The sequence below is a fragment of the Microcaecilia unicolor genome, chromosome 1 (genome assembly GCF_901765095.1).
Source record: "Microcaecilia unicolor chromosome 1, aMicUni1.1, whole genome shotgun sequence".
NCBI lineage: Eukaryota > Metazoa > Chordata > Amphibia > Gymnophiona > Siphonopidae > Microcaecilia > Microcaecilia unicolor.
Genome location: NC_044031.1, coordinates 621,904,666 through 621,930,231, shown reverse-complemented (window position 1 = coordinate 621,930,231; position 25,566 = coordinate 621,904,666). Strand labels below are relative to the sequence as shown.

At 39.5% G+C, this 25,566-nt stretch overlaps 1 protein-coding gene across 1 annotated transcript; it reads right to left on the bottom strand.

The window, feature by feature from the left end:
- Positions 1-355: 355 nt before the first annotated feature.
- Positions 356-25,363, bottom strand: LOC115481258 (epiplakin-like). The gene is given in 4 exon segments (XM_030220356.1): positions 356-4,370; positions 4,373-4,441; positions 4,740-6,939; positions 6,941-25,363. Coding segments are annotated over 4 exon segments (23,802 nt in total). The 3' UTR covers positions 356-1,260.
- Between the last annotated feature and the right edge of the window lie 203 nt (positions 25,364-25,566).

Here is a 25,566-nt window from a genome sequence, read left to right as displayed (position 1 = left end):
ATATTCATATTAGTTTTAATATTTGCTTAGATTTTATATATTATTTTCTTATGTGATTATGTTTTAGAAGGACCCCTGATGAAGGCTTGCGTGCTGAAACACGGCCCGTGTTGGGTCTTCTTACTTCTGTTACTGGATTGAGGTTTTACTGAATAGGGATAAATAAATTTGGTGGACATTTTTGGACTCTTTGTGTTTACATAAAGTCTTGAACATCTGGACTTTTGGTGACTCGTTTTGTTTGTCCGAGGGGGAAAATTTTGCCACGTGCAGCTGTTTCCCATATGCACAACATACATTTCCTAAAGTGAGACAGCTGATCGTCTCTGATGTCAATAAATAGTTATTTTCAATCTCAGATTTTCAAACTAAGCCTTTATTGCTCCCTCTGCTTGCAGAAAAGATATAACTATGAAAAGTAAGCATCAAAGCCCTTCTAAATACCCATTCAAATTAGAACAAAGTTCAAAAGTCCATCGAATGAGTGAGAAAAAGAAAGAAATTATTTACTATTTACTAACTTTCCATTTTGTTCTTGCACTGTCAGCAGAAATGGGCTGTGCTTTATCCCCGAGGAATCATATACAAATTATCTGTGTGATCATATCTTTCTGTTACAGTTGTAACTTCACAAAAATCTAACAAGAGACTCAAATAGGCTTCATATTAATGATCTAAAGAGTATCAAAGCATGCTGTTCAGTAACAGGTGACTTGTGAGATAACCACTTTTATTGTTGTGCAGTCACTAAAGCAGACTTATGAGTCATGGATACTTGGATATTGTTAATGGCGGTGATGGTAATCGTTATAAGTTCATCAATGCTAATGATATCTGTCTTGTACTTCTCTAAGAGTTCTTTTCTGTACTCTTTGGTGATGTACTTCAAATGGAGAAGTTCATACAGTGTCATTGTCTGTCCTTGGAAGACACCAACTGTGCAAATAACTTTTGTGGTCTCCAAGGTAATCTCTGTTTTGTTTGTATGGCAAAGTGTAGGCTCTTTTTGAAACACTTGAAGCTTCTTTATAAAAAGCATCTACTTTCTGACCTCTGCTGCTTTTGCCTTCTATAGCCCTGATGGTGGTGATAATAAATGTTTTAAGTTCCTCAGTGCTCATATCACCTGACTTGTACTTCTCCAAGAGTTCCTTTCTTTTCTCTTCAGAGGTGTACCAGAAGTTCCCACACAGAAATTGTCTGTCCTTGGAACTGATCTATATTGACATCAACTCTTTTAGACTGCAGGATTGTTTGTATTTATTGGCGAGAGAACTTACTTTTCTCTAGAACTTCAAGCATAATCAGTCCAGTGTCCAGGTCTTTAACGCATCTCTTGAGGAGCTGCATATAAGTGAGATTTTCATGAGTATTGGGGTCGAAGAATCCTTTGGTGTCATCAGTGGGATCAGAGAGAATCTGATTCATTTCTTCATCAAAATACCCACGTTTGTAAGCTACTTCCACGGGGACACGGTGACTGTGTACTGGGTCGATGATGCCTCCAGTTGCAATCTGTGCTTCCAGCAGACGGATACCATGGTCTTTCACTATCAAATCTTTTTTCATGGCTTGGAAAAGGGAGATTTTGTCTCCAGTATAGGGATCTCTGTAACCTGTCACACCTCTTTCTGCTGAGAGAAGCTTTTCATGCACTTGAGAGCCAATTAATCCAGCTGCTAATGCTTCATCTACGGAAAATTTCTTATTTTTCAGAGGGTCAATCATAAATCCAGTGGCAGCCTGTGCTTCTAGAAGAACAAGTGCAGTTCCTGGTCTCAGAATACCTTTCTGCATGGCCTCATAGATGCTCATTTTCCTTCTCTTTGATTGATCTCCTTTAGATGGTAAAAGTATTCCAGCTATACAGCTTGTTCCTTCAAGGTATCTCTTTACTGATTCCAGTTGGGTGACCTCTTCCACAGTTTTACTACCCTGGGTGAGTTCATTTAGAGTAGTCTGATCAATAATCTTAGAACTGAGCAGCTCAGATGCTGTAACTTTTCTTCTGAGACCTGGGAACTGAAGTTTATTCCTTCTGTCTTCACTTTCTGCAATGATGGTGGTGAGGATTCTTATCATTTCTTGGACAGTCAGAGTCCCTTCTTTGTACTTTGCCAACAACTCTCTCCTTTTCCCCTCAGATATGTATTCAGAATGAAGAATGTCCCAGATGGAGGGTTTCTGGTCTTGCAGTTTTCCCATATTCACATCAATGGTTGTTGATTGTAAAGTGGTTTGCATTTGTTTATCAGTGTGTGTTTGATCTCTTTCCTTTACCTCAGCAGGTTTCGTCTTATAGCTATGACTCTTTACAATGTCAGTACTGCATTTTTCTTCTTCTTCTACAATCACACTATTGATAATCTGTGTAACTTCCTCCACTTTTAGCTTATGGTTGCTCAAGAGATCTTTTCTACTGTCTTCTGAGATAAATTTAGAGTTTAGAAACTTCCACACAGAGACCTTTTGCCCTTCATATTCACCAGTGGCCGCATCAATGCTGATAGAATTTAGGGCTTCCTGGATTTGGTCTTCAGGTTCTAAGAAGTCAGCAGATGTGGATTTAGGCTTCTTCGCTTCATTACCTATGACTTTGAGTTGCTGTTTGCCACCTTTTGTTTCTCCTTCTTCAATGCTACAAATGATGATCTTGATGATTTCCTCTATATACAAATTTCCTATTTTATACTTCTCCAGTATCTCTTTTCTTTTATCTTCTGGGATATATTTTGAATTTAAAAGGTCCCATATGGATAGATTTAGACCTTTGAATTCACCTATCGGAACTGTGATGATGTTAGACTGTAAGGTAGCTTGAATTTGTTCAGGTGGCTGATGTTGCTTAGCCTGAAATATATTTGCTTGGCTATCTATTATTGCTTGATCGATATTGAGACTTATGTTTTTGTCTTCTGTTTCTTTAATAACAGTGTTGATGAATGTTGTAAGTTCTTCAACAGTTAATGCCCCTGTTTGGTACTTCTTTAGAAGATCTTTTCTTTGTTCTTCAAGAATGTATTGAGAATGAAGCAGTTCCCACAAAGACACGGTCTGCCCTTGAAAATGACCTTGCGTGACTTTAATTGTTTTGGACTCCAGGGAAGCTTGCCTTTGCTTGTCTATTTGGAGGAGGACTGCTCTTTTATCCAGAACTTCAAGCATATATAATCCTGTGTCTGGATCTTTGACACATCTCTTGACGAGCTGTAAGTAAGTAAGGTTTTCATGAGTATTGGGGTCAAAGAATCCTTTGGTGTCATCAGTGGGATCAGAGAGGATCTGATTCATTTCCTCATCAAAATAGCCACGCTTATAAGCCACCTCAACAGGGATACGGTGACTGTACACTGGATCGATGATACCTCCAGTTGCAATCTGGGCTTCCAGCAGACGAATGCCATGGTCTTTCACTATCAGATCTTTTTTCATGGCTTGGAAAAGGGAGATTTTGTCTCCAGTGTAGGGATCAATGTAACCTGTCACACCTCTTTCTGCAGAGAGAAGTTTCCCATGCAATTCATGTCCAATTACCCCAGCTGATAGGGCTTCATCTACTGAAAGTTTCTTATTCTTCAAGGGATCAATGATAAATCCTGTTGCAGCCTGAGCCTCCAGAAGCACCAGTGCAGTTCCTGGTCTTAGAACACCTTTCCACATGGCCTTGTAGATGCTCATTGCCTCCTTAACCAATGGGTCTTTTAAGGATGGTACAAGCACGCCTGCTATACAGCTTGTTCCTTCAAGATATTTCTTTACTGAATCCATTTGTGTTACCTCCTCAACAGTTTTGCTACCTTGGGTCAGTTGAGTAAGTGTAGTTTGGTCAATAATTTCAGAACTGAGGAGCTCAGATGCTGTAACTTGTCTCCTGAGACCTTTAAATTTTAGTTTGTGGATTCTTTCCTCAGTTTCCTCAATAATAGTGGTTATAATTCTGATGAGCTCATTTTCTGTCAAAGTTCCAGCTTTGAATTTCTCTATGAGCTCCTTCCTTTTCTCTTCAGATATGTACTTAGAGTAGAGCAACTTCCACAGAGAGAGTTTTTGACCCTTGAACTGGCCCAAAGTGACATCGACAGTCAATTTTTCTAATGTTTTCTGAAGTCCTTCATCAATGTGAAAAATATCTTTGTCTCCAAGCTTACCTATACCTTTTACATTTTGTTTGGCAGTATCTTCTTCCTTTTCTTTTAGTTTGTTGTAATTCAATGCTAGTATTTCTGCTACACTGAATTTGTACTTCTGCTGGAGGATTTGTCTTAATTCTTTAGTTATATATTTGGAGTGGAGAAGATCCCACAGGGAAATCTGCTGACCTTGGAAATCACCAACAGATACATCAACAGTGATTGATTGCAAAGCTTTCTTATTTCGTCATCTTGGAAAGTGGGATCTACTTTAAATATTTTTGGGGCTCTCATCTCTTTGATTATTACTTCTACCTTATGCTCACCAGATTTCCCTTCAGCTTCCTCAATGAGAGTTATGATGACTTTCATGATATCTTCAAAAGACAATTTTTCCATCTTGTATTTGGCTAAGATTTCTTTCCTTTTGTCTTCTGAGATGTAATCTGAGTGTAAAATTTCACAAACAGAATATCTTTTATCTTTTTGTGGTCCAACTGTGAGAATAATTGTTTTCAGAGAGTAAGGATTGTTTGACTTTTTCATCAGATTCTTTTTCATCTAATTTTGATGTAGTCACATCTTTGATGGTAACCCTTACTTTATTACTGTCCATGCTTTTGGCTTCTGTATCCGTAATGGTGGAGAGAATAATTGTGATAAGTTCTTCAGTGCTGACATCACCAGACTTGAACTTTTCTAAGAGTTCTTTTCTTTTCTTTTCACTGATATACTTGGAATGGAGAAGTTCTGATAAAGTCATTGTCTGCCCTTGAATGGGACCACCAGTAGGAGTAACTTTTGTGGAATCCAGAGTTGTTTGTATTTTGTCTGTCTGGCAGGGTGTTGCCTCTTTTTGGAATATTCGAACCTCTGTCGAGGTTACTTCTTTGCAAGGAGCATCTACTTTCTGACCTCTGCTGCTTTTGTCTTCTGTATCCCTGATGGTGGTGATAATAATTGTTTTAAGCTCCTCAGTGCTCATATCACCAGACTTGTACTTCTCCAAGAGTTCCTTTCTTTTCTCTTCAGAGATGTACCAGGAGTAAAGAAGTTCCCATACACAAACTGTCTGTCCTTGGAACTGACCTATATTGATATCAACTTTTTTAGACTGCAAGGTTGTTTTTACTTTTTGGAGAGAACTTGTACCTTTGTCTAGAACTTCAAGCATGTTCAGCCCAGTGTCTGGGTCTTTAACACATCTCCTGAGAAGATGCATATAAGTGAGATTTTCATGAGTATTGGGGTCGAAGAATCCTTTGGTGTCATCAGTGGGATCAGAGAGAATCTGATTCATTTCTTCATCAAAATACCCACGTTTGTAAGCTACTTCCACGGGGACACGGTGACTGTGTACTGGGTCGATGATGCCTCCAGTTGCAATCTGTGCTTCCAGCAGACGGATACCATGGTCTTTCACTATCAAATCTTTTTTCATGGCTTGGAAAAGAGAGATGTTGTTTCCAGTATAGGGATCTCTGTAACCTGTCACACCTCTTTCTGCCGAAAGAAGCTTTTCATGCACTTGAGAGCCAATTAATCCAGCTGCTAATGCTTCATCTACGGAAAATTTCTTATTTTTCAAGGGGTCAATCATAAATCCAGTGGCAGCCTGTGCTTCTAGAAGAACAAGTGCAGTTCCTGGTCTCAGAATACCTTTCTGCATGGCCTCATAGATGCTCATTTTCCTTCTCTTTGATTGATCTCCTTTAGATGGTAAAAGTATTCCAGCTATACAGCTTGTTCCTTCAAGGTATCTCTTTACTGATTCCAGTTGGGTGACCTCTTCCACAGTTTTACTACCCTGGGTGAGTTCATTTAGAGTAGTCTGATCAATAATCTTAGAACTGAGCAGCTCAGATGCTGTAACTTTTCTTCTGAGACCTGGGAACTGAAGTTTATTCCTTCTGTCTTCACTTTCTGCAATGATGGTGGTGAGGATTCTTATCATTTCTTGGACAGTCAGAGTCCCTTCTTTGTACTTTGCCAACAACTCTCTCCTTTTCCCCTCAGATATGTATTCAGAATGAAGAATGTCCCAGATGGAGGGTTTCTGGTCTTGCAGTTTTCCCATATTCACATCAATGGTTGTTGATTGTAAAGTGGTTTGCATTTGTTTATCAGTGTGTGTTTGATCTCTTTCCTTTACCTCAGCAGGTTTCGTCTTATAGCTATGACTCTTTACAATGTCAGTACTGCATTTTTCTTCTTCTTCTACAATCACACTATTGATAATCTGTGTAACTTCCTCCACTTTTAGCTTATGGTTGCTCAAGAGATCTTTTCTACTGTCTTCTGAGATAAATTTAGAGTTTAGAAACTTCCACACAGAGACCTTTTGCCCTTCATATTCACCAGTGGCCGCATCAATGCTGATAGAATTTAGGGCTTCCTGGATTTGGTCTTCAGGTTCTAAGAAGTCAGCAGATGTGGATTTAGGCTTCTTCGCTTCATTACCTATGACTTTGAGTTGCTGTTTGCCACCTTTTGTTTCTCCTTCTTCAATGCTACAAATGATGATCTTGATGATTTCCTCTATATACAAATTTCCTATTTTATACTTCTCCAGTATCTCTTTTCTTTTATCTTCTGGGATATATTTTGAATTTAAAAGGTCCCATATGGATAGATTTAGACCTTTGAATTCACCTATCGGAACTGTGATGATGTTAGACTGTAAGGTAGCTTGAATTTGTTCAGGTGGCTGATGTTGCTTAGCCTGAAATATATTTGCTTGGCTATCTATTATTGCTTGATCGATATTGAGACTTATGTTTTTGTCTTCTGTTTTCTTTAATAACAGTGTTGATGAATGTTGTAAGTTCTTCAACAGTTAATGCCCCTGTTTGGTACTTCTTTAGAAGATCTTTTCTTTGTTCTTCAAGAATGTATTGAGAATGAAGCAGTTCCCACAAAGACACGGTCTGCCCTTGAAAATGACCTTGCGTGACTTTAATTGTTTTGGACTCCAGGGAAGCTTGCCTTTGCTTGTCTATTTGGAGGAGGACTGCTCTTTTATCCAGAACTTCAAGCATATATAATCCTGTGTCTGGATCTTTGACACATCTCTTGACGAGCTGTAAGTAAGTAAGGTTTTCATGAGTATTGGGGTCAAAGAATCCTTTGGTGTCACCAGTGGGATCAGAGAGGATCTGATTCATTTCCTCATCAAAATAGCCACGCTTATAAGCCACCTCAACAGGGATACGGTGACTGTACACTGGATCGATGATACCTCCAGTTGCAATCTGGGCTTCCAGCAGACGAATGCCATGGTCTTTCACTATCAGATCTTTTTTCATGGCTTGGAAAAGGGAGATTTTGTCTCCAGTGTAGGGATCAATGTAACCTGTCACACCTCTTTCTGCAGAGAGAAGTTTCCCATGCAATTCATGTCCAATTACCCCAGCTGATAGGGCTTCATCTACTGAAAGTTTCTTATTCTTCAAGGGATCAATGATAAATCCTGTTGCAGCCTGAGCCTCCAGAAGCACCAGTGCAGTTCCTGGTCTTAGAACACCTTTCCACATGGCCTTGTAGATGCTCATTGCCTCCTTAACCAATGGGTCTTTTAAGGATGGTACAAGCACGCCTGCTATACAGCTTGTTCCTTCAAGATATTTCTTTACTGAATCCATTTGTGTTACCTCCTCAACAGTTTTGCTACCTTGGGTCAGTTGAGTAAGTGTAGTTTGGTCAATAATTTCAGAACTGAGGAGCTCAGATGCTGTAACTTGTCTCCTGAGACCTTTAAATTTTAGTTTGTGGATTCTTTCCTCAGTTTCCTCAATAATAGTGGTTATAATTCTGATGAGCTCATTTTCTGTCAAAGTTCCAGCTTTGAATTTCTCTATGAGCTCCTTCCTTTTCTCTTCAGATATGTACTTAGAGTAGAGCAACTTCCACAGAGAGAGTTTTTGACCCTTGAACTGGCCCAAAGTGACATCGACAGTCAATTTTTCTAATGTTTTCTGAAGTCCTTCATCAATGTGAAAAATATCTTTGTCTCCAAGCTTACCTATACCTTTTACATTTTGTTTGGCAGTATCTTCTTCCTTTTCTTTTAGTTTGTTGTAATTCAATGCTAGTATTTCTGCTACACTGAATTTGTACTTCTGCTGGAGGATTTGTCTTAATTCTTTAGTTATATATTTGGAGTGGAGAAGATCCCACAGGGAAATCTGCTGACCTTGGAAATCACCAACAGATACATCAACAGTGATTGATTGCAAAGCTTTCTTTATTTCGTCATCTTGGAAAGTGGGATCTACTTTAAATATTTTTGGGGCTCTCATCTCTTTGATTATTACTTCTACCTTATGCTCACCAGATTTCCCTTCAGCTTCCTCAATGAGAGTTATGATGACTTTCATGATATCTTCAAAAGACAATTTTTCCATCTTGTATTTGGCTAAGATTTCTTTCCTTTTGTCTTCTGAGATGTAATCTGAGTGTAAAATTTCACAAACAGAATATCTTTTATCTTTTTGTGGTCCAACTGTGAGAATAATTGTTTCAGAGAGTAAGGATTGTTTGACTTTTTCATCAGATTCTTTTTCATCTAATTTTGATGTAGTCACATCTTTGATGGTAACCCTTACTTTATTACTGTCCATGCTTTTGGCTTCTGTATCCGTAATGGTGGAGAGAATAATTGTGATAAGTTCTTCAGTGCTGACATCACCAGACTTGAACTTTTCTAAGAGTTCTTTTCTTTTCTTTTCACTGATATACTTGGAATGGAGAAGTTCTGATAAAGTCATTGTCTGCCCTTGAATGGGACCACCAGTAGGAGTAACTTTTGTGGAATCCAGAGTTGTTTGTATTTTGTCTGTCTGGCAGGGTGTTGCCTCTTTTTGGAATATTCGAACCTCTGTCGAGGTTACTTCTTTGCAAGGAGCATCTACTTTCTGACCTCTGCTGCTTTTGTCTTCTGTATCCCTGATGGTGGTGATAATAATTGTTTTAAGCTCCTCAGTGCTCATATCACCAGACTTGTACTTCTCCAAGAGTTCCTTTCTTTTCTCTTCAGAGATGTACCAGGAGTAAAGAAGTTCCCATACACAAACTGTCTGTCCTTGGAACTGACCTATATTGATATCAACTTTTTTAGACTGCAAGGTTGTTTTTACTTTTTGGAGAGAACTTGTACCTTTGTCTAGAACTTCAAGCATGTTCAGCCCAGTGTCTGGGTCTTTAACACATCTCCTGAGAAGATGCATATAAGTGAGATTTTCATGAGTATTGGGGTCGAAGAATCCTTTGGTGTCATCAGTGGGATCAGAGAGAATCTGATTCATTTCTTCATCAAAATACCCACGTTTGTAAGCTACTTCCACGGGGACACGGTGACTGTGTACTGGGTCGATGATGCCTCCAGTTGCAATCTGTGCTTCCAGCAGACGGATACCATGGTCTTTCACTATCAAATCTTTTTTCATGGCTTGGAAAAGAGAGATGTTGTTTCCAGTATAGGGATCTCTGTAACCTGTCACACCTCTTTCTGCCGAAAGAAGCTTTTCATGCACTTGAGAGCCAATTAATCCAGCTGCTAATGCTTCATCTACGGAAAATTTCTTATTTTTCAAGGGGTCAATCATAAATCCAGTGGCAGCCTGTGCTTCTAGAAGAACAAGTGCAGTTCCTGGTCTCAGAATACCTTTCTGCATGGCCTCATAGATGCTCATTTTCCTTCTCTTTGATTGATCTCCTTTAGATGGTAAAAGTATTCCAGCTATACAGCTTGTTCCTTCAAGGTATCTCTTTACTGATTCCAGTTGGGTGACCTCTTCCACAGTTTTACTACCCTGGGTGAGTTCATTTAGAGTAGTCTGATCAATAATCTTAGAACTGAGCAGCTCAGATGCTGTAACTTTTCTTCTGAGACCTGGGAACTGAAGTTTATTCCTTCTGTCTTCACTTTCTGCAATGATGGTGGTGAGGATTCTTATCATTTCTTGGACAGTCAGAGTCCCTTCTTTGTACTTTGCCAACAACTCTCTCCTTTTCCCCTCAGATATGTATTCAGAATGAAGAATGTCCCAGATGGAGGGTTTCTGGTCTTGCAGTTTTCCCATATTCACATCAATGGTTGTTGATTGTAAAGTGGTTTGCATTTGTTTATCAGTGTGTGTTTGATCTCTTTCCTTTACCTCAGCAGGTTTCGTCTTATAGCTATGACTCTTTACAATGTCAGTACTGCATTTTTCTTCTTCTTCTACAATCACACTATTGATAATCTGTGTAACTTCCTCCACTTTTAGCTTATGGTTGCTCAAGAGATCTTTTCTACTGTCTTCTGAGATAAATTTAGAGTTTAGAAACTTCCACACAGAGACCTTTTGCCCTTCATATTCACCAGTGGCCGCATCAATGCTGATAGAATTTAGGGCTTCCTGGATTTGGTCTTCAGGTTCTAAGAAGTCAGCAGATGTGGATTTAGGCTTCTTCGCTTCATTACCTATGACTTTGAGTTGCTGTTTGCCACCTTTTGTTTCTCCTTCTTCAATGCTACAAATGATGATCTTGATGATTTCCTCTATATACAAATTTCCTATTTTATACTTCTCCAGTATCTCTTTTCTTTTATCTTCTGGGATATATTTTGAATTTAAAAGGTCCCATATGGATAGATTTAGACCTTTGAATTCACCTATCGGAACTGTGATGATGTTAGACTGTAAGGTAGCTTGAATTTGTTCAGGTGGCTGATGTTGCTTAGCCTGAAATATATTTGCTTGGCTATCTATTATTGCTTGATCGATATTGAGACTTATGTTTTTGTCTTCTGTTTCTTTAATAACAGTGTTGATGAATGTTGTAAGTTCTTCAACAGTTAATGCCCCTGTTTGGTACTTCTTTAGAAGATCTTTTCTTTGTTCTTCAAGAATGTATTGAGAATGAAGCAGTTCCCACAAAGACACGGTCTGCCCTTGAAAATGACCTTGCGTGACTTTAATTGTTTTGGACTCCAGGGAAGCTTGCCTTTGCTTGTCTATTTGGAGGAGGACTGCTCTTTTATCCAGAACTTCAAGCATATATAATCCTGTGTCTGGATCTTTGACACATCTCTTGACGAGCTGTAAGTAAGTAAGGTTTTCATGAGTATTGGGGTCAAAGAATCCTTTGGTGTCATCAGTGGGATCAGAGAGGATCTGATTCATTTCCTCATCAAAATAGCCACGCTTATAAGCCACCTCAACAGGGATACGGTGACTGTACACTGGATCGATGATACCTCCAGTTGCAATCTGGGCTTCCAGCAGACGAATGCCATGGTCTTTCACTATCAGATCTTTTTTCATGGCTTGGAAAAGGGAGATTTTGTCTCCAGTGTAGGGATCAATGTAACCTGTCACACCTCTTTCTGCAGAGAGAAGTTTCCCATGCAATTCATGTCCAATTACCCCAGCTGATAGGGCTTCATCTACTGAAAGTTTCTTATTCTTCAAGGGATCAATGATAAATCCTGTTGCAGCCTGAGCCTCCAGAAGCACCAGTGCAGTTCCTGGTCTTAGAACACCTTTCCACATGGCCTTGTAGATGCTCATTGCCTCCTTAACCAATGGGTCTTTTAAGGATGGTACAAGCACGCCTGCTATACAGCTTGTTCCTTCAAGATATTTCTTTACTGAATCCATTTGTGTTACCTCCTCAACAGTTTTGCTACCTTGGGTCAGTTGAGTAAGTGTAGTTTGGTCAATAATTTCAGAACTGAGGAGCTCAGATGCTGTAACTTGTCTCCTGAGACCTTTAAATTTTAGTTTGTGGATTCTTTCCTCAGTTTCCTCAATAATAGTGGTTATAATTCTGATGAGCTCATTTTCTGTCAAAGTTCCAGCTTTGAATTTCTCTATGAGCTCCTTCCTTTTCTCTTCAGATATGTACTTAGAGTAGAGCAACTTCCACAGAGAGAGTTTTTGACCCTTGAACTGGCCCAAAGTGACATCGACAGTCAATTTTTCTAATGTTTTCTGAAGTCCTTCATCAATGTGAAAAATATCTTTGTCTCCAAGCTTACCTATACCTTTTACATTTTGTTTGGCAGTATCTTCTTCCTTTTCTTTTAGTTTGTTGTAATTCAATGCTAGTATTTCTGCTACACTGAATTTGTACTTCTGCTGGAGGATTTGTCTTAATTCTTTAGTTATATATTTGGAGTGGAGAAGATCCCACAGGGAAATCTGCTGACCTTGGAAATCACCAACAGATACATCAACAGTGATTGATTGCAAAGCTTTCTTTATTTCGTCATCTTGGAAAGTGGGATCTACTTTAAATATTTTTGGGGCTCTCATCTCTTTGATTATTACTTCTACCTTATGCTCACCAGATTTCCCTTCAGCTTCCTCAATGAGAGTTATGATGACTTTCATGATATCTTCAAAAGACAATTTTTCCATCTTGTATTTGGCTAAGATTTCTTTCCTTTTGTCTTCTGAGATGTAATCTGAGTGTAAAATTTCACAAACAGAATATCTTTTATCTTTTTGTGGTCCAACTGTGAGAATAATTGTTTCAGAGAGTAAGGATTGTTTGACTTTTTCATCAGATTCTTTTTCATCTAATTTTGATGTAGTCACATCTTTGATGGTAACCCTTACTTTATTACTGTCCATGCTTTTGGCTTCTGTATCCGTAATGGTGGAGAGAATAATTGTGATAAGTTCTTCAGTGCTGACATCACCAGACTTGAACTTTTCTAAGAGTTCTTTTCTTTTCTTTTCACTGATATACTTGGAATGGAGAAGTTCTGATAAAGTCATTGTCTGCCCTTGAATGGGACCACCAGTAGGAGTAACTTTTGTGGAATCCAGAGTTGTTTGTATTTTGTCTGTCTGGCAGGGTGTTGCCTCTTTTTGGAATATTCGAACCTCTGTCGAGGTTACTTCTTTGCAAGGAGCATCTACTTTCTGACCTCTGCTGCTTTTGTCTTCTGTATCCCTGATGGTGGTGATAATAATTGTTTTAAGCTCCTCAGTGCTCATATCACCAGACTTGTACTTCTCCAAGAGTTCCTTTCTTTTCTCTTCAGAGATGTACCAGGAGTAAAGAAGTTCCCATACACAAACTGTCTGTCCTTGGAACTGACCTATATTGATATCAACTTTTTTAGACTGCAAGGTTGTTTTTACTTTTTGGAGAGAACTTGTACCTTTGTCTAGAACTTCAAGCATGTTCAGCCCAGTGTCTGGGTCTTTAACACATCTCCTGAGAAGATGCATATAAGTGAGATTTTCATGAGTATTGGGGTCGAAGAATCCTTTGGTGTCATCAGTGGGATCAGAGAGAATCTGATTCATTTCTTCATCAAAATACCCACGTTTGTAAGCTACTTCCACGGGGACACGGTGACTGTGTACTGGGTCGATGATGCCTCCAGTTGCAATCTGTGCTTCCAGCAGACGGATACCATGGTCTTTCACTATCAAATCTTTTTTCATGGCTTGGAAAAGAGAGATGTTGTTTCCAGTATAGGGATCTCTGTAACCTGTCACACCTCTTTCTGCCGAGAGAAGCTTTTCATGCACTTCAGAGCCAATTAATCCGGCTGCTAATGCTTCATCTACAGAAAGTTTCTTATTTTTCAAGGGGTCAATCATAAATCCAGTGGCAGCCTGCGCTTCTAGAAGAACAAGTGCAGTTCCTGGTCTCAGAATACCTTTCTGCATGGCCTCATAGATGCTCATTTTCCTTCTCTTTGATTGATCTCCTTTAGATGGTAAAAGTATTCCAGCTATACAGCTTGTTCCTTCAAGGTATCTCTTTACTGATTCCAGTTGGGTGACCTCTTCCACAGTTTTACTACCCTGAGTGAGTTCATTTAGAGTAGTTTGATCAATAATCTTAGAACTGAGCAGCTCAGATGCTGTAACTTTTCTTCTGAGACCTGGGAACTGAAGTTTATTCCTTCTGTCTTCACTTTCTGCAATGATGGTGGTGAGGATTCTTATCATTTCTTGGACAGTCAGAGTCCCTTCTTTGTACTTTGCCAACAACTCTCTCCTTTTTTCCACAGATATGTATTCAGAATGAAGAATGTCCCAGATGGAGGGTTTCTGGTCTTGCAGTTTTCCCATATTCACATCAATGGTTGTTGATTGTAAAGTGGTTTGCATTTGTTTATCAGTGTGTGTTTGATCTCTTTCCTTTACCTCAGCAGGTTTCGTCTTATAGCTATGACTCTTTGCAATGTCAATACTGTATTTTTCTTCTTCTTTTACAATCATATTATTGATAATCTGTGTAATTTCCTCCACTTTTAGTTTATGGTTGCTCAAGAGATCTTTTTTACTCTCCTCTGAGATAAATTTAGAGTTTAGATATTTCCACAAGGAGATCTTTTGCTCTTCATATTCCCTAGTGGCCGCATCAATGCTGATAAAATTTAGGGCTTCCTGGGTTTGATCTTCAGGTTCTAAGAAGTCAGCAGAAGTGGATCTAGGCTCCCTCATTTCACTCTCTATGACTTTGAGTTGCTGTTTGCCACTTTTTGCTTCTTTTTCTTCAATGCTACAAATGATGATCTTGATGATTTCCTCTGTATGCAAATTCTCTGTTTTATACTTCTCCAGTATCTCTTTCCTTTTATCTTCTGGGATATACTTTGAATTTAACAGGTCCCATATGGATAGATTTAGACCTTTGAATTCACCTATCGGAACTGTGATGATGTTAGACTGTAAGATAGCTTCAATTTGTTCACTTGGCTGTTGTTGCTTAGCCTGAAATCTCATTGCTTGGCTATCTTTCATTGCTTGACCGATATTCAGACTTATGTTTTTGTCTTCTGTTTCCTTAATAACAGTGATGATCAATGTTGCAAGTTCTTCAACGGTTAATGCCCTTGTCTGGTACTTCTGAAGAAAATCTTTTCTTTGTTCTTCAAGAACGTATTGAGAATGAAGCAGTTCCCACAAAGACACAGTCTGACCTTGAAAATGACCTTGCGTGACTTTAATTGTTTTGGACTCCAGAGAAGATTGCTTTTGCTTGTCTATTTGGAAGAGGCCTGCTCTTTTGTCCAGAACTTCAAGCATATATAATCCTGTGTCTGGATCTTTGACACATCTCTTGAGGAGTTGTAAGTAAGTCAGGTTTTCATGAGTATTGGGGTCAAAGAATCCTTTAGTGTCATCAGTGGGATCAGAGAGAATCTGATTCATTTCTTCATCAAAATAGCCACGCTTATAAGCCACCTCAACAGGGATACGGTGACTGTACACTGGATCAATGATACCTCCAGTTGCAATTTGGGCTTCCAGCAGACGAATACCGTGGTCTTTCACTATCAGATCTTTTTTCATGGCTTGGAAAAGGGAGATTTTGTCTCCAGTGTAGGGATCAATGTAACCTGTCACACCTCTTTCTGCAGAGAGAAGTTTCACATGCAATTCTGGTCCAATTACCCCAGCTGATAGGGCTTCATCTACTGAAAGTTTCTTATTCTTCAAGGGATCAATGATAAATCCTGTTGCAGCCTGAGCCTCCAGAAGCACCAGTGCAGTTCCTGGTCTCAGAACACCTTTCCACATGGCATTGTAGATGCTCATTGTCACCTTAACCAATGGGTCTTTTAAGGATGGTACAAGCACGCCTGCTATGCAACTTGTTCCTTCAAGATATTTCTTTACTGAATCCATTTGTGTTACTTCATCAACAGTTTTGCTACCTTGGGTCAGTTGAGTAAGTGTAGTTTGGTCAATAATTTCAGAACTGAGGAGCTCAGATGCTGTAACTTGTCTCCTGAGACCTTTAAATTTTAGCTTGTGGATTCTTTCCTCAGTTTCCTCAATAATAGTTGTTATAATTCTGATGAGTTCATTTTCAGTCAAAGTTCCAGATTTGAATTTCTCTATGAGCTCCTTCCTTTTCTCTTCAGATATGTACTTAGAGTAGAGCAACTTCCACAAAGAGAGTTTTTGACCCTTGAACTGGCCTAGTGTGACATCAACATTCAGACTTTCTAAGGTTTTCTGAAGTCCTTCATCAATGTGAAAACTATCTTTGTCTCTAGGCTTACTTATGTCTTTTATATTTTGTTCTGCACTTTTTTCTTCATTTTCCCTTAGAATTTTGATCATTTCTGCTACACTGAATTTGTATTTCTTCAGGAGGTCTTGTCGTTTTTCTTCCAAAATATATTTGGTGTGCAAAAGGTCCCATAAAGGGATCTTTTTACCTTGGAACTGACCAACAGATACATCAACAGTGAGTGATTGTAAAGCTTTCTTTATTTCTTCTTCTTTGAGAATAGGATCAGCTTTGTACAGCTTTGGTGTTATCACTTCTTTGCTTGGCTCCTCTATTTTCTGGGAACTGACTATCCTTTCAGCTTCCTCAATGTTGTTCATGATAATTCTAATGATATCTTCTAATGACATTTTTCCACTTTTGTACCTTTCTAATATATCTTTCCTTTGATCTTCTGGGATGTAGTTTGAGTTTAGAAGTTCCCATATAGAACCCTTTTGAACCTTGCTGGGCCCTACAGTAATGACAATACTGGTAGATTGTAAAGAGGTAATGACTTTTTCATCATCTTTCATATGGACTTTATCCTCCAATTTTGATGTGGTTAGTATTTTGTCTGTTTGGCAGGGAGTTGCCACTTTCTCCTGCACTTGAACGTTTGTCATGGTCACCGCTTTGCAAGGAACATTTGCTTTCTCACTGCTACTGCTTTTCCCTTCTATATCCTTAATGGTATTAATGATAATTTTTATAAGCTGTTCAATGCTTAAAGTCCCTGACTTGCACTTCTCTAAGAGTTCCTTTCTTTGCTCTTCAGATAGATAGTTTGAATAGAGAAGTTCCCACACAGAAACCTGTTTCCCTTGGAAATGGCCCACACTAACATCAATTTTTTTGTCCTGTAGAATAGTTTGCCATCTTTCAGGAGTCTGTGGGCAGGGAGTACTTTTCTCCAAAGCTTCAAGCATATACAATCCAGTGTCTGGGTCTTTTGTGCATTTCGTGAGGAGCTGTGTATAAGTGAGGTTTTCATGGGTATTTGGGTCAAAGAATCCTTTGGTATCATCAGTGGGATCAGAGAGAATCTGATTAATTTCTTCATCAAAAAACCCACGTTTGTAAGCTATTTTCACAGGGACACGGTGACTGTGTACTGGGTCGATGATGCCTCCGGTTGCAATCTGTGCTTCTAGTAGATGAATACCATGGTCCTTCACTATCAAATCCTTTTTCATGGCTTGGAAAAGGGAGATTTTGTCTCCAGTGAAAGGATCGATGTAACCTGTCACAGCTCTTTCTGCAGAGAGAAGCTTTCCATGCAATTCTGGTCCAATTACTCTTCCTGCTAGTGCTTCATCTACTGTAAGTTTCTTGTTTTGCAAGGGGTCAATGATGAATCCGGTAGCAGCCTGTGCCTCCAGAAGCACCAGTGCAGTTCCTGGTCTCAGAACACCATTCTTCATAGCCTGGTAGATGCTTATCTTTTCTTTCTTGGATTTTTCCTTTTTTGGTGATATGTAGACTCCAGCTATGCTACCTGTTCCTTCTAAGTATCTCTTTACTGAATCCACTTTAGCTATTTCATCTGCTGTCTGCTTGCCTTGTTCCAGTTTATCCAGCACATCCTTGTTAATAATCTGAGCACTGAACAATTCAGAGGCAGTAATTTGTTGTCTTAGTCCCTTGAACCATATGTTGCTCTGAGATTTTTCTTTTTCATCAATGATTGCTAAGATAACATTAATAACATCACGTTGGATTGCTGAAATATCTGTTTTGTATGTCTTGAGTAGCTCTTTTCTTTTTTCTTCTGAAGTGTATTCAGAGCAGATAAGTCCCCACACCGAAAGAGTTTGACCTTTATATTTTCCTGCTGGTATTTTAACAGTGGTGGACAGCAAGACATTTTTGGTTTGTTCATCTATGAAGAAGTAATCTTTTTTTTCTTCTACCACTTGTAGTAAATACAACCCAGTGTCTGGGTCTTTGATACATCTATCTAGTAACTTCTTGTAGGTTATCTTTTCCTGTGTATTGGGGTCAACATATCCTTGTTTGCTATCTACTGGGTCAGAGACCATGATGTTCATGTCTTCATCAAAATATCCCCTTTTGTATGCCACTTCCAGAGGGACACGGTGACTATGTATTGGATCAATGATGCCTCCAGTGGCCATCTGGGCTTCTAGCAGACGAATTCCTTGATCTTTCTTTATTATGTGTTGTTTCATAGCTTGGAAGAGAGAGATAGTGCTTCCTGTGTTGACGTCTGTATAACCAGTTGCTGCTTTCTCTGCAGACAGAAGCTTTTCTTGAATTCCTTTCTCTATTAGTCCTTTAGAAACAGCTTCCTTTACAGACAGCTTCTCATTTTTCACTGGATCGGTGATAAATCCGGTGGCTGCCTGTGCTTCCAAAAGCGGAAGTGCAATGTCTATTGGTAAAATGCCTTTCTTTATTGCATAACTGAGGCTCATCTTCTCTTCTTTGCCTGGCACAATCACTCCAGCTATACTGCTGGTTCCTTCCAGGTAACGTTTCACTGAGTCAGCCCTGGCCATGCTTTCCACAGTCTTTGTGCCCTTCAGTAGCTCATCAAGTGTCTTCTTGTCAATAATTTCAGCGTTGAACAAGTCTGTGGCTGTAACCTCTTTTCTAAGGCCTTTGAACTTTAGAAGATGGCTTTTAGCTTCAGTTTCCTCAGTAATGGCAGTAAGGATTGCAGTGAGTTGCTGGATGGTTAATGTCCCCTGCTTGTATTGTTTGACTAGTTCTCTTCTTTTATTCTCTGAAATATATTGAGATGAGAGAATGTCCCAAAGTGATATGGTTTGATTTCTGAACTTCCCAACAGGCATTTGGATGGACTTGGTGCGTAAATCTTGTTTTATCGTATCATCAATATAAAAATAGTCTTCTCCCTTTGTCACCACTTGAAGCATAAATAAACCAGTCTCTGGGTCTTGCACACACCTGTCTATGAGTTGCATGTAGGTCAGGTTTTCATGCGTATTAGGATCAAAGAATACTTTGGTGTCATCATTAGGATCAGAGAGGATCTGGTTCATTTTTTTGTCAAAATATCCTCTCTTGTAGGCCACCTCCACAGGGACACGGTGACTATGCACTGGATCAATGATGCCTCCAGTTGCAATTTGGGCTTCCAACAACCGAATACCATGACATTTCAAGATTAGGCCTTTGTTCATAGCTTGGAAAAGAGAGATCTTTTCCCCAGTGGATGGATCAGGATAGCCAGTGATGGCTTGCTCAGCACGCAGAAGCTTTTCATATATTTCTTGTCCAACCAAACCAGCAGATACAGCCTCATCCACTGAGAGTTTCTTATTTTGTACCGGGTCAATGATAAATCCAGTTGCTGCTTGTGCTTCCAGAAGTACCAGGGCAGTCCCTGGTCTCAAAATATTTTTAAACATGGCCTGATAGATACTTATTTTTTCATTTTTTGACTGTATGATGACTCCAGCTATGCAATTATTTCCTTCAAGATATCGTTTTACTTTGTCAATTTCTTTTACCTCTTCTATACTTGTCTTGCCCTGATTCAGTTCATCAAGTATCTTCTTGTCTATTACGTCTGACTGGAAGAGATCACTTGCTGAAATCTGTTTCCTGAGGCCCCTGAAGGAGATTTTCTTAGCTTGAGCTTCAGTCTCCTCTATTATGGTGGTAAGAATGCTGATTATTTGTTGAAGCAAATCTGAATTTTTTGATTCATACATCTCCAGCAACTCTTTTTGCTTGCTTGGGGTGATATATTCAGAGTTCAGTAAGTCCCACAGAGAAACTGTTTGACCTTTGAACCTTCCTACATCAAGAGTGACCATCACAGATTTCAGAACATTTATGGTGTGCTCTTTAGTGTAAAAAGCTGGATTTTCTGACAGGGACAGCAGGTAAAGGCCAGTCTTAGGGTCCACATGGCACCGTTCCTTCAGTTGCTGATAGGTAAGCTTTTCTTTAGTGTTTGGGTCAAAAAAGATTTTATTGTCATCACTGGGATACAAGAGGCTCTGGCCCATTTTATCATCCAGTAGTCCTTGCTTGTAGGCTGTATGAAGAGGAACATGATGGCAGTACTTTGGATCAATAATTCCTCCTGTGGCTAACTGGGCTTGCAGCAGTGGAATTCCATCTTTCTTTGGAACTAGATCTTTGTTTATTGCTTGACATAAGGATATTTTGTTTCCTGTATATGGGTCTATGTACCCAGTTACAGCACTTTCTGCCATAAGTAGCTTTTCGTGGAGCTCAGGACCAACAATGCCTGCTTTGATTGAATTTTCAATGTCATGTTTCTGATTCTGGATGGGATCAATCAAATCTCCAGTGGCCATTTGAGCTTCTAATAGCCTCAGTGCAGTTCCAGGCATGAGTAAGTGCTTCTTCATTGCTTGATAGATGCTCAACTTCTCATTAGTGGGCTGTAGGTAAACCCCTGCAATACAACCTGTTCCCTGCAAATACTTCTTCACACTGTCCATCTCTGACACTTCTTCTACTGTCTTCACACCCTTGGTCAGCTCTTCAAAAGTCTTTTCAGAAATTATATCCAAATCTAGTAACCAGACTGCAGGTATTTTTCCTCTCATACCTTTCAATGTGATATTAGCTGTACGTTTTATCTCTTCTTCTCTAATAAGTTTTAAAACAATAGCAACAAGCTCATCGATGGTGACCTTCTTTGATTTAAATTTTGCAAAGAAGTCATCCCTCTGATCTTTGATGAAATAGCCAGAATGGATCAACTCCCACAATGTGACTTTTTTTTCCTCAACCTTGGTGGTTTTGAAGATGTGTTCTACTTGCTCATCTATGTACATGTTATCCACCTGAGCTTGCAAAACAGTCTGTGGCAGAGGCAGCAGATGGAAGCCTGCCTTTTCATCCTTTTGAGATCGTTCAATTAGCTGGGCATAAGTTACCTTCTCTTTAGTATTTGGATCAAAAAATGCTTTTGTATCATCTGTGGGTTTGGAAAGAGTTTTGTGCATTTCTTCATCAAAATAACCAATCTTGTTGGCAACTTCTGTGGGGAGGTGGAAACCATGGATTGGATCAATGATTCCTCCTGTAGCGATTTGAGCTTCTATAAGCTGAACACCCTGCTTGTTATCAACGAGACCCTTTTTCATAGCTTGGAAAAGGGAGATCTTCTTTCCTGTGTATGGGTCATTGTAACCAGTAACAGCTTCTTCAGCAAACCCTAGCTTTTCATGGAATTCAGCTCCAATAATCCCTTTTATTACTGCTTCATCAACAGACAGTTTTCGATTGTTCACTGGGTCTATAATAAAACCTGTTGCTGCCTGGGCTTCAAGCAGTGGGAGGACAGCATCTGGCATTAAAAGATTCTCCTTCATAGCTTCATAGAAATTTATCTTTTGGTTAGAAGGCTGAAGTATGATGCCACCAATACTACCTGTACCATACAAGTATTTTTTTACACAGTCAGTTTTAAGCAGTTCCTCAGAAGTCAATTTTCCCTCTACTACTTGTTCAAACAGGTTTTGGTCGATGATTTTGGATTCTAGGAGCTGGTTGAGTGAAACATTGCCCCGTAACACTGGGAAAGTGATACCTGTCCATTTTTTCATCTCTTCTTTCATGATGTTAGTGATTTGTTCCAATGTAAGCTTTTTCAGTCGATACTGATTAAGCAAATCTCTTCTTTTCATTTCACTGAAATACTCAGACGTGATTAGTTCCCACAGAGAGAGTGTTTGACCCCTGAATCTACCATACTTGACTAGGATCTCTGAATTCCTGAATGCTTCTTTGGTGTAGTTATCAATGCTAAATTGTCTTTCCTTGCTAACAAGAGGTAGCAGGCACAATTTCGTTGAAGATTCTACTATACATTTTTCTTTCAATTGCAGATAAGTAAGGTTTTCATTGGTATTTGGATCAAAGAACCCCTTGGTATCGTCAGTAGGATCAGAGAGAATCAGGTTCATTTTTTTGTCAAAATAGCCACGCTTGTAGGCAACTTCTACAGGGATGCGATGGCTGTTGACTGGGTCGATGATGCCTCCAGTGGCAATTTGTGCTTCAAGGAGTCGAATCCCATGTTCCTTCACAATCAAGCCCTTGTTCATTGCTTGGAAAAGGGAAATCTTTTCACCTGTGTAGGGATCTTTGTATCCAGTTACAGATTTCTCAGCTGACAGCAGCTTTTCATAAAGATCTGGGCCAATCACATTTGCTCTTAGAGCCTCATCTACAGAATACTTTTTGTTTTTAGATGGATCAATAATAAATCCAGTTGCAGCTTGTGCCTCCAGAAGGATAAGAGTTGTACCTGGTCTTAGTAGGCCTTTCTTCCTTGCTTGGTAGATCCCTATTTTTTCTTGGGAGTCTGGCAATAATAGCCCACTAATGCTTCCAGTTCCTTGAAGATACTTCTTGACTGTATCCATGGAGGTAACATCTTGAGCTGATGCTTCCCCATGCTGTAGTTTTTCAAACAAATCCTTATTAATTATATCAGAATTTAACAGCTGACCAGGAGTAACAGGTACCCTTATGCCTTCAAAAGTAACTTTGGTAGTAGAGACAATTTGGTAAATGTTTGTAGTAATCTCATTGGCTAAGGCTTCAATGGAAAGGGCCCCTGCCTTATATTGGTTAATAAGGGATCTTCTTTGCTCAGTGTTAAAATAATCTGAGAAGAGAAGTGTCCAAAGTGAAATTGACTGTCCTTTAAATTTACCAGCATCTAAAGATGTCTTTGCTGCTTTCAGTGCTGCTTGTGTTTGATAGTCTATGAAAGAATGTGTCACTACATCTTTATCCCTTATATCAAAAAGTGGAAGGAGGAAGAGCCCTGTATCTGGATCAACAAGGCATCTTTGTATCAGCTGCCTGTAACTGAGATTTTCCTTTGAATTTGGATCAAAAAATCCTTTGTTGTCATCTGTGGAGCCCGATAAGAGCTGGTTCATTTCTTCATCCAAGTACCCACATTTGTATGCAGTTTCCAATGGGACATGGTATCTCTTGATTGGGTCAATTATGCCCCCAGTGGCAATTTGGGCATCTAGAAGATGGATGCCATGGCTCTTCATAATAAAGCCTTTCTGAATCGCTTGAAATAGGGATTGCTTGCCTCCTGTGAAAGGATCTTTATAGCCTGTCACAGCTCTTTCTGCAGAGAGAAGTTTCTCACGGAATTCTGGTCCAACAAGGCCAACTTTAACAGCATTGTCAACAGAAAACTTGAGATTCTTTATTGGATCTATCAGAAAGCCAGTGGCTGCTTGAGCCTCTAGGAGAACTGTAGCTGTTCCTTGCATGAGAAGGTGCTCCTTCATAGCTTGGTAGATACTTTTTTTATCATTTGTTGAAAGTGTAACAATGCCAGCAATACTTCCAGTCCCTTCCAAATACTGTTTCACTGACTCCTTCTGAGATACTTCTTTAACTGATACCTTTCCTTCTTGGAGTTCTTTGAAAGTATCTTTGTCAATGATCTTGGAATCTAGAAGTTCAGTACTTGTGACTGTTCCTCTCAGTCCTTGAAAAACAATTTTGAGGGGAAGCAAGTACAGCCCATTGTCTGGATCAATGAAGCACCTCTTTTTCAGCTCCTGGTAAGTGACTCTTTCATTGCTATTGGGATCAAAAAATACTTTAATGTCCTCAGAAGGGTCAGAGAGGACCAGGTTCATTTCTTCATCAAAGTATCCACGTTTGTAGGCCACATGTAAAGGGACACGATGACTGTGCACTGGATCAACAATGCCTCCAGTGCCAAGCTGGGCTTCCAGCAGATAAATACCATGGTTTCTGTCAAAGAGTTCCTTCTTAATAGCTTGGAATAAGGAGACCTTGCTACCTGTGTAAGGATCAGTGAAGCCAGTCACTGCTTTCTCTGCAGAAAGCAACTTTTCTCTCAGCTCAAGTGTCACAAGTCCATTTTTAATAGCTTCATCAACTGAGAATTTTTCATTTTTTATGGGGTCAATGATAAATCCAGTTGCTGCCTGTGCTTCTAAAAGAGGAAGAGCAGAATCAGCCATGAGGAGATTCCGTTGTGCAGCTTCACAAATGCTCAGTTTCTCCTTGGTGTTCTCCAAATAAATACCGCCAATACTCCCAGTACCTTGGAGATATTGCTTGACTTGCTCCAGTTTCATTATTTGCGTTTGGGTTTTCTTGCCTTGTTTGAACTCATCATACAACACTCGGTCAATGATGTCACTCTTAAAAAGTTGTTCCATTGTTATAGGCTGTCTCAACCCTTGTAATGTAGCTTGAAGTGGAAAAAAGCAAAGGCCAGTTTCTGAGTCTATGATACATTTTTCCATTAGTTGCCAGTATGTCACATTTTCTTTAGTGTTGGGGTCTAGGTAGTATTTGGAGGTCCTCTCAGACTGAGAAAGCATCTTGTATGTTTCTTCATCAAGATAGCCAAGATCAAAGGCTATTGGCAGAGACAAACGATTGCCGTTCACAGGGTCAACAATACCGCCAGTAGCAATTTGAGCCTCCAGCAAACGCAGGCCATTATCTTTTGCAATGAGACCCTTCTTCAGAGCTTGGAAGAGAGAAAAAGTTTTGCCTTGGTCCTTATAACCTCTCACAGCTTTCTCTGCAGAAAGCAGCTGCTGATGTAATGTAGTGCCAACAATTCCTTCCAGGACAGCCTCCTCTACTGTGAGCTTTTGATTTTTGATTGGGTCAATGATGCAGCCAGTGGAAGCCTGAGCTTCAAGCAAAACTAGGGCTGTTTCCTCTGACACTTTATTGCTTACAAAGGCTTGATAAATGCTAATTTTTTCATTGGTGGGTTCAAGCAAGAAGCCACCTATACTGCTTTTCTCAGGGGAAAGCGGGTTGACATTACCACATTTGGCTTTGACCTTTCCAGACTCCAACTCATGGAAGGTTTGCTGAGCGGTTATTACAGTGTGTAGGTGATGGTCTCCTGAACCAGACTTACAATCGGCATTGTGACTTTGACCAAGATCCTGTCTGTGACTTTGATCAGGCCAGTGACCATTTTTGAAACCATGTCCTTGATTGTGTTCATGACCCTGATGGAGCCCGTGACCATTTCCGCAAACTTCCTTGTGCTCGTGACCCTGACCGTGTCCTGGAGTATATCCATGACATTTATCATTGTCATGTCTGGGGCCTGGTTCATTAGCTGGATCATGGCTCTGTCCTTGATCTTGACTTTGTCCGTGACTTTTGACGGTTATTGTAGAGGTTTCATGGCATGATTTCTTCATGGTGGTTGGTGGAATTTCTCTCTGTTAAGATATCAACTAACTGTCCTCTTCTCCTTTGAGAGAAAGAAAATAAAGACAAATAAGCAACTGGCAAATTAAGTTCTTCAATAATAAAAACATTAGAATAAGAAAGATTGAGGATATTTATCAATGTAGCTTTCACTACCTGAGTTTATATTTATTATTATGCCAATATTCCTCCC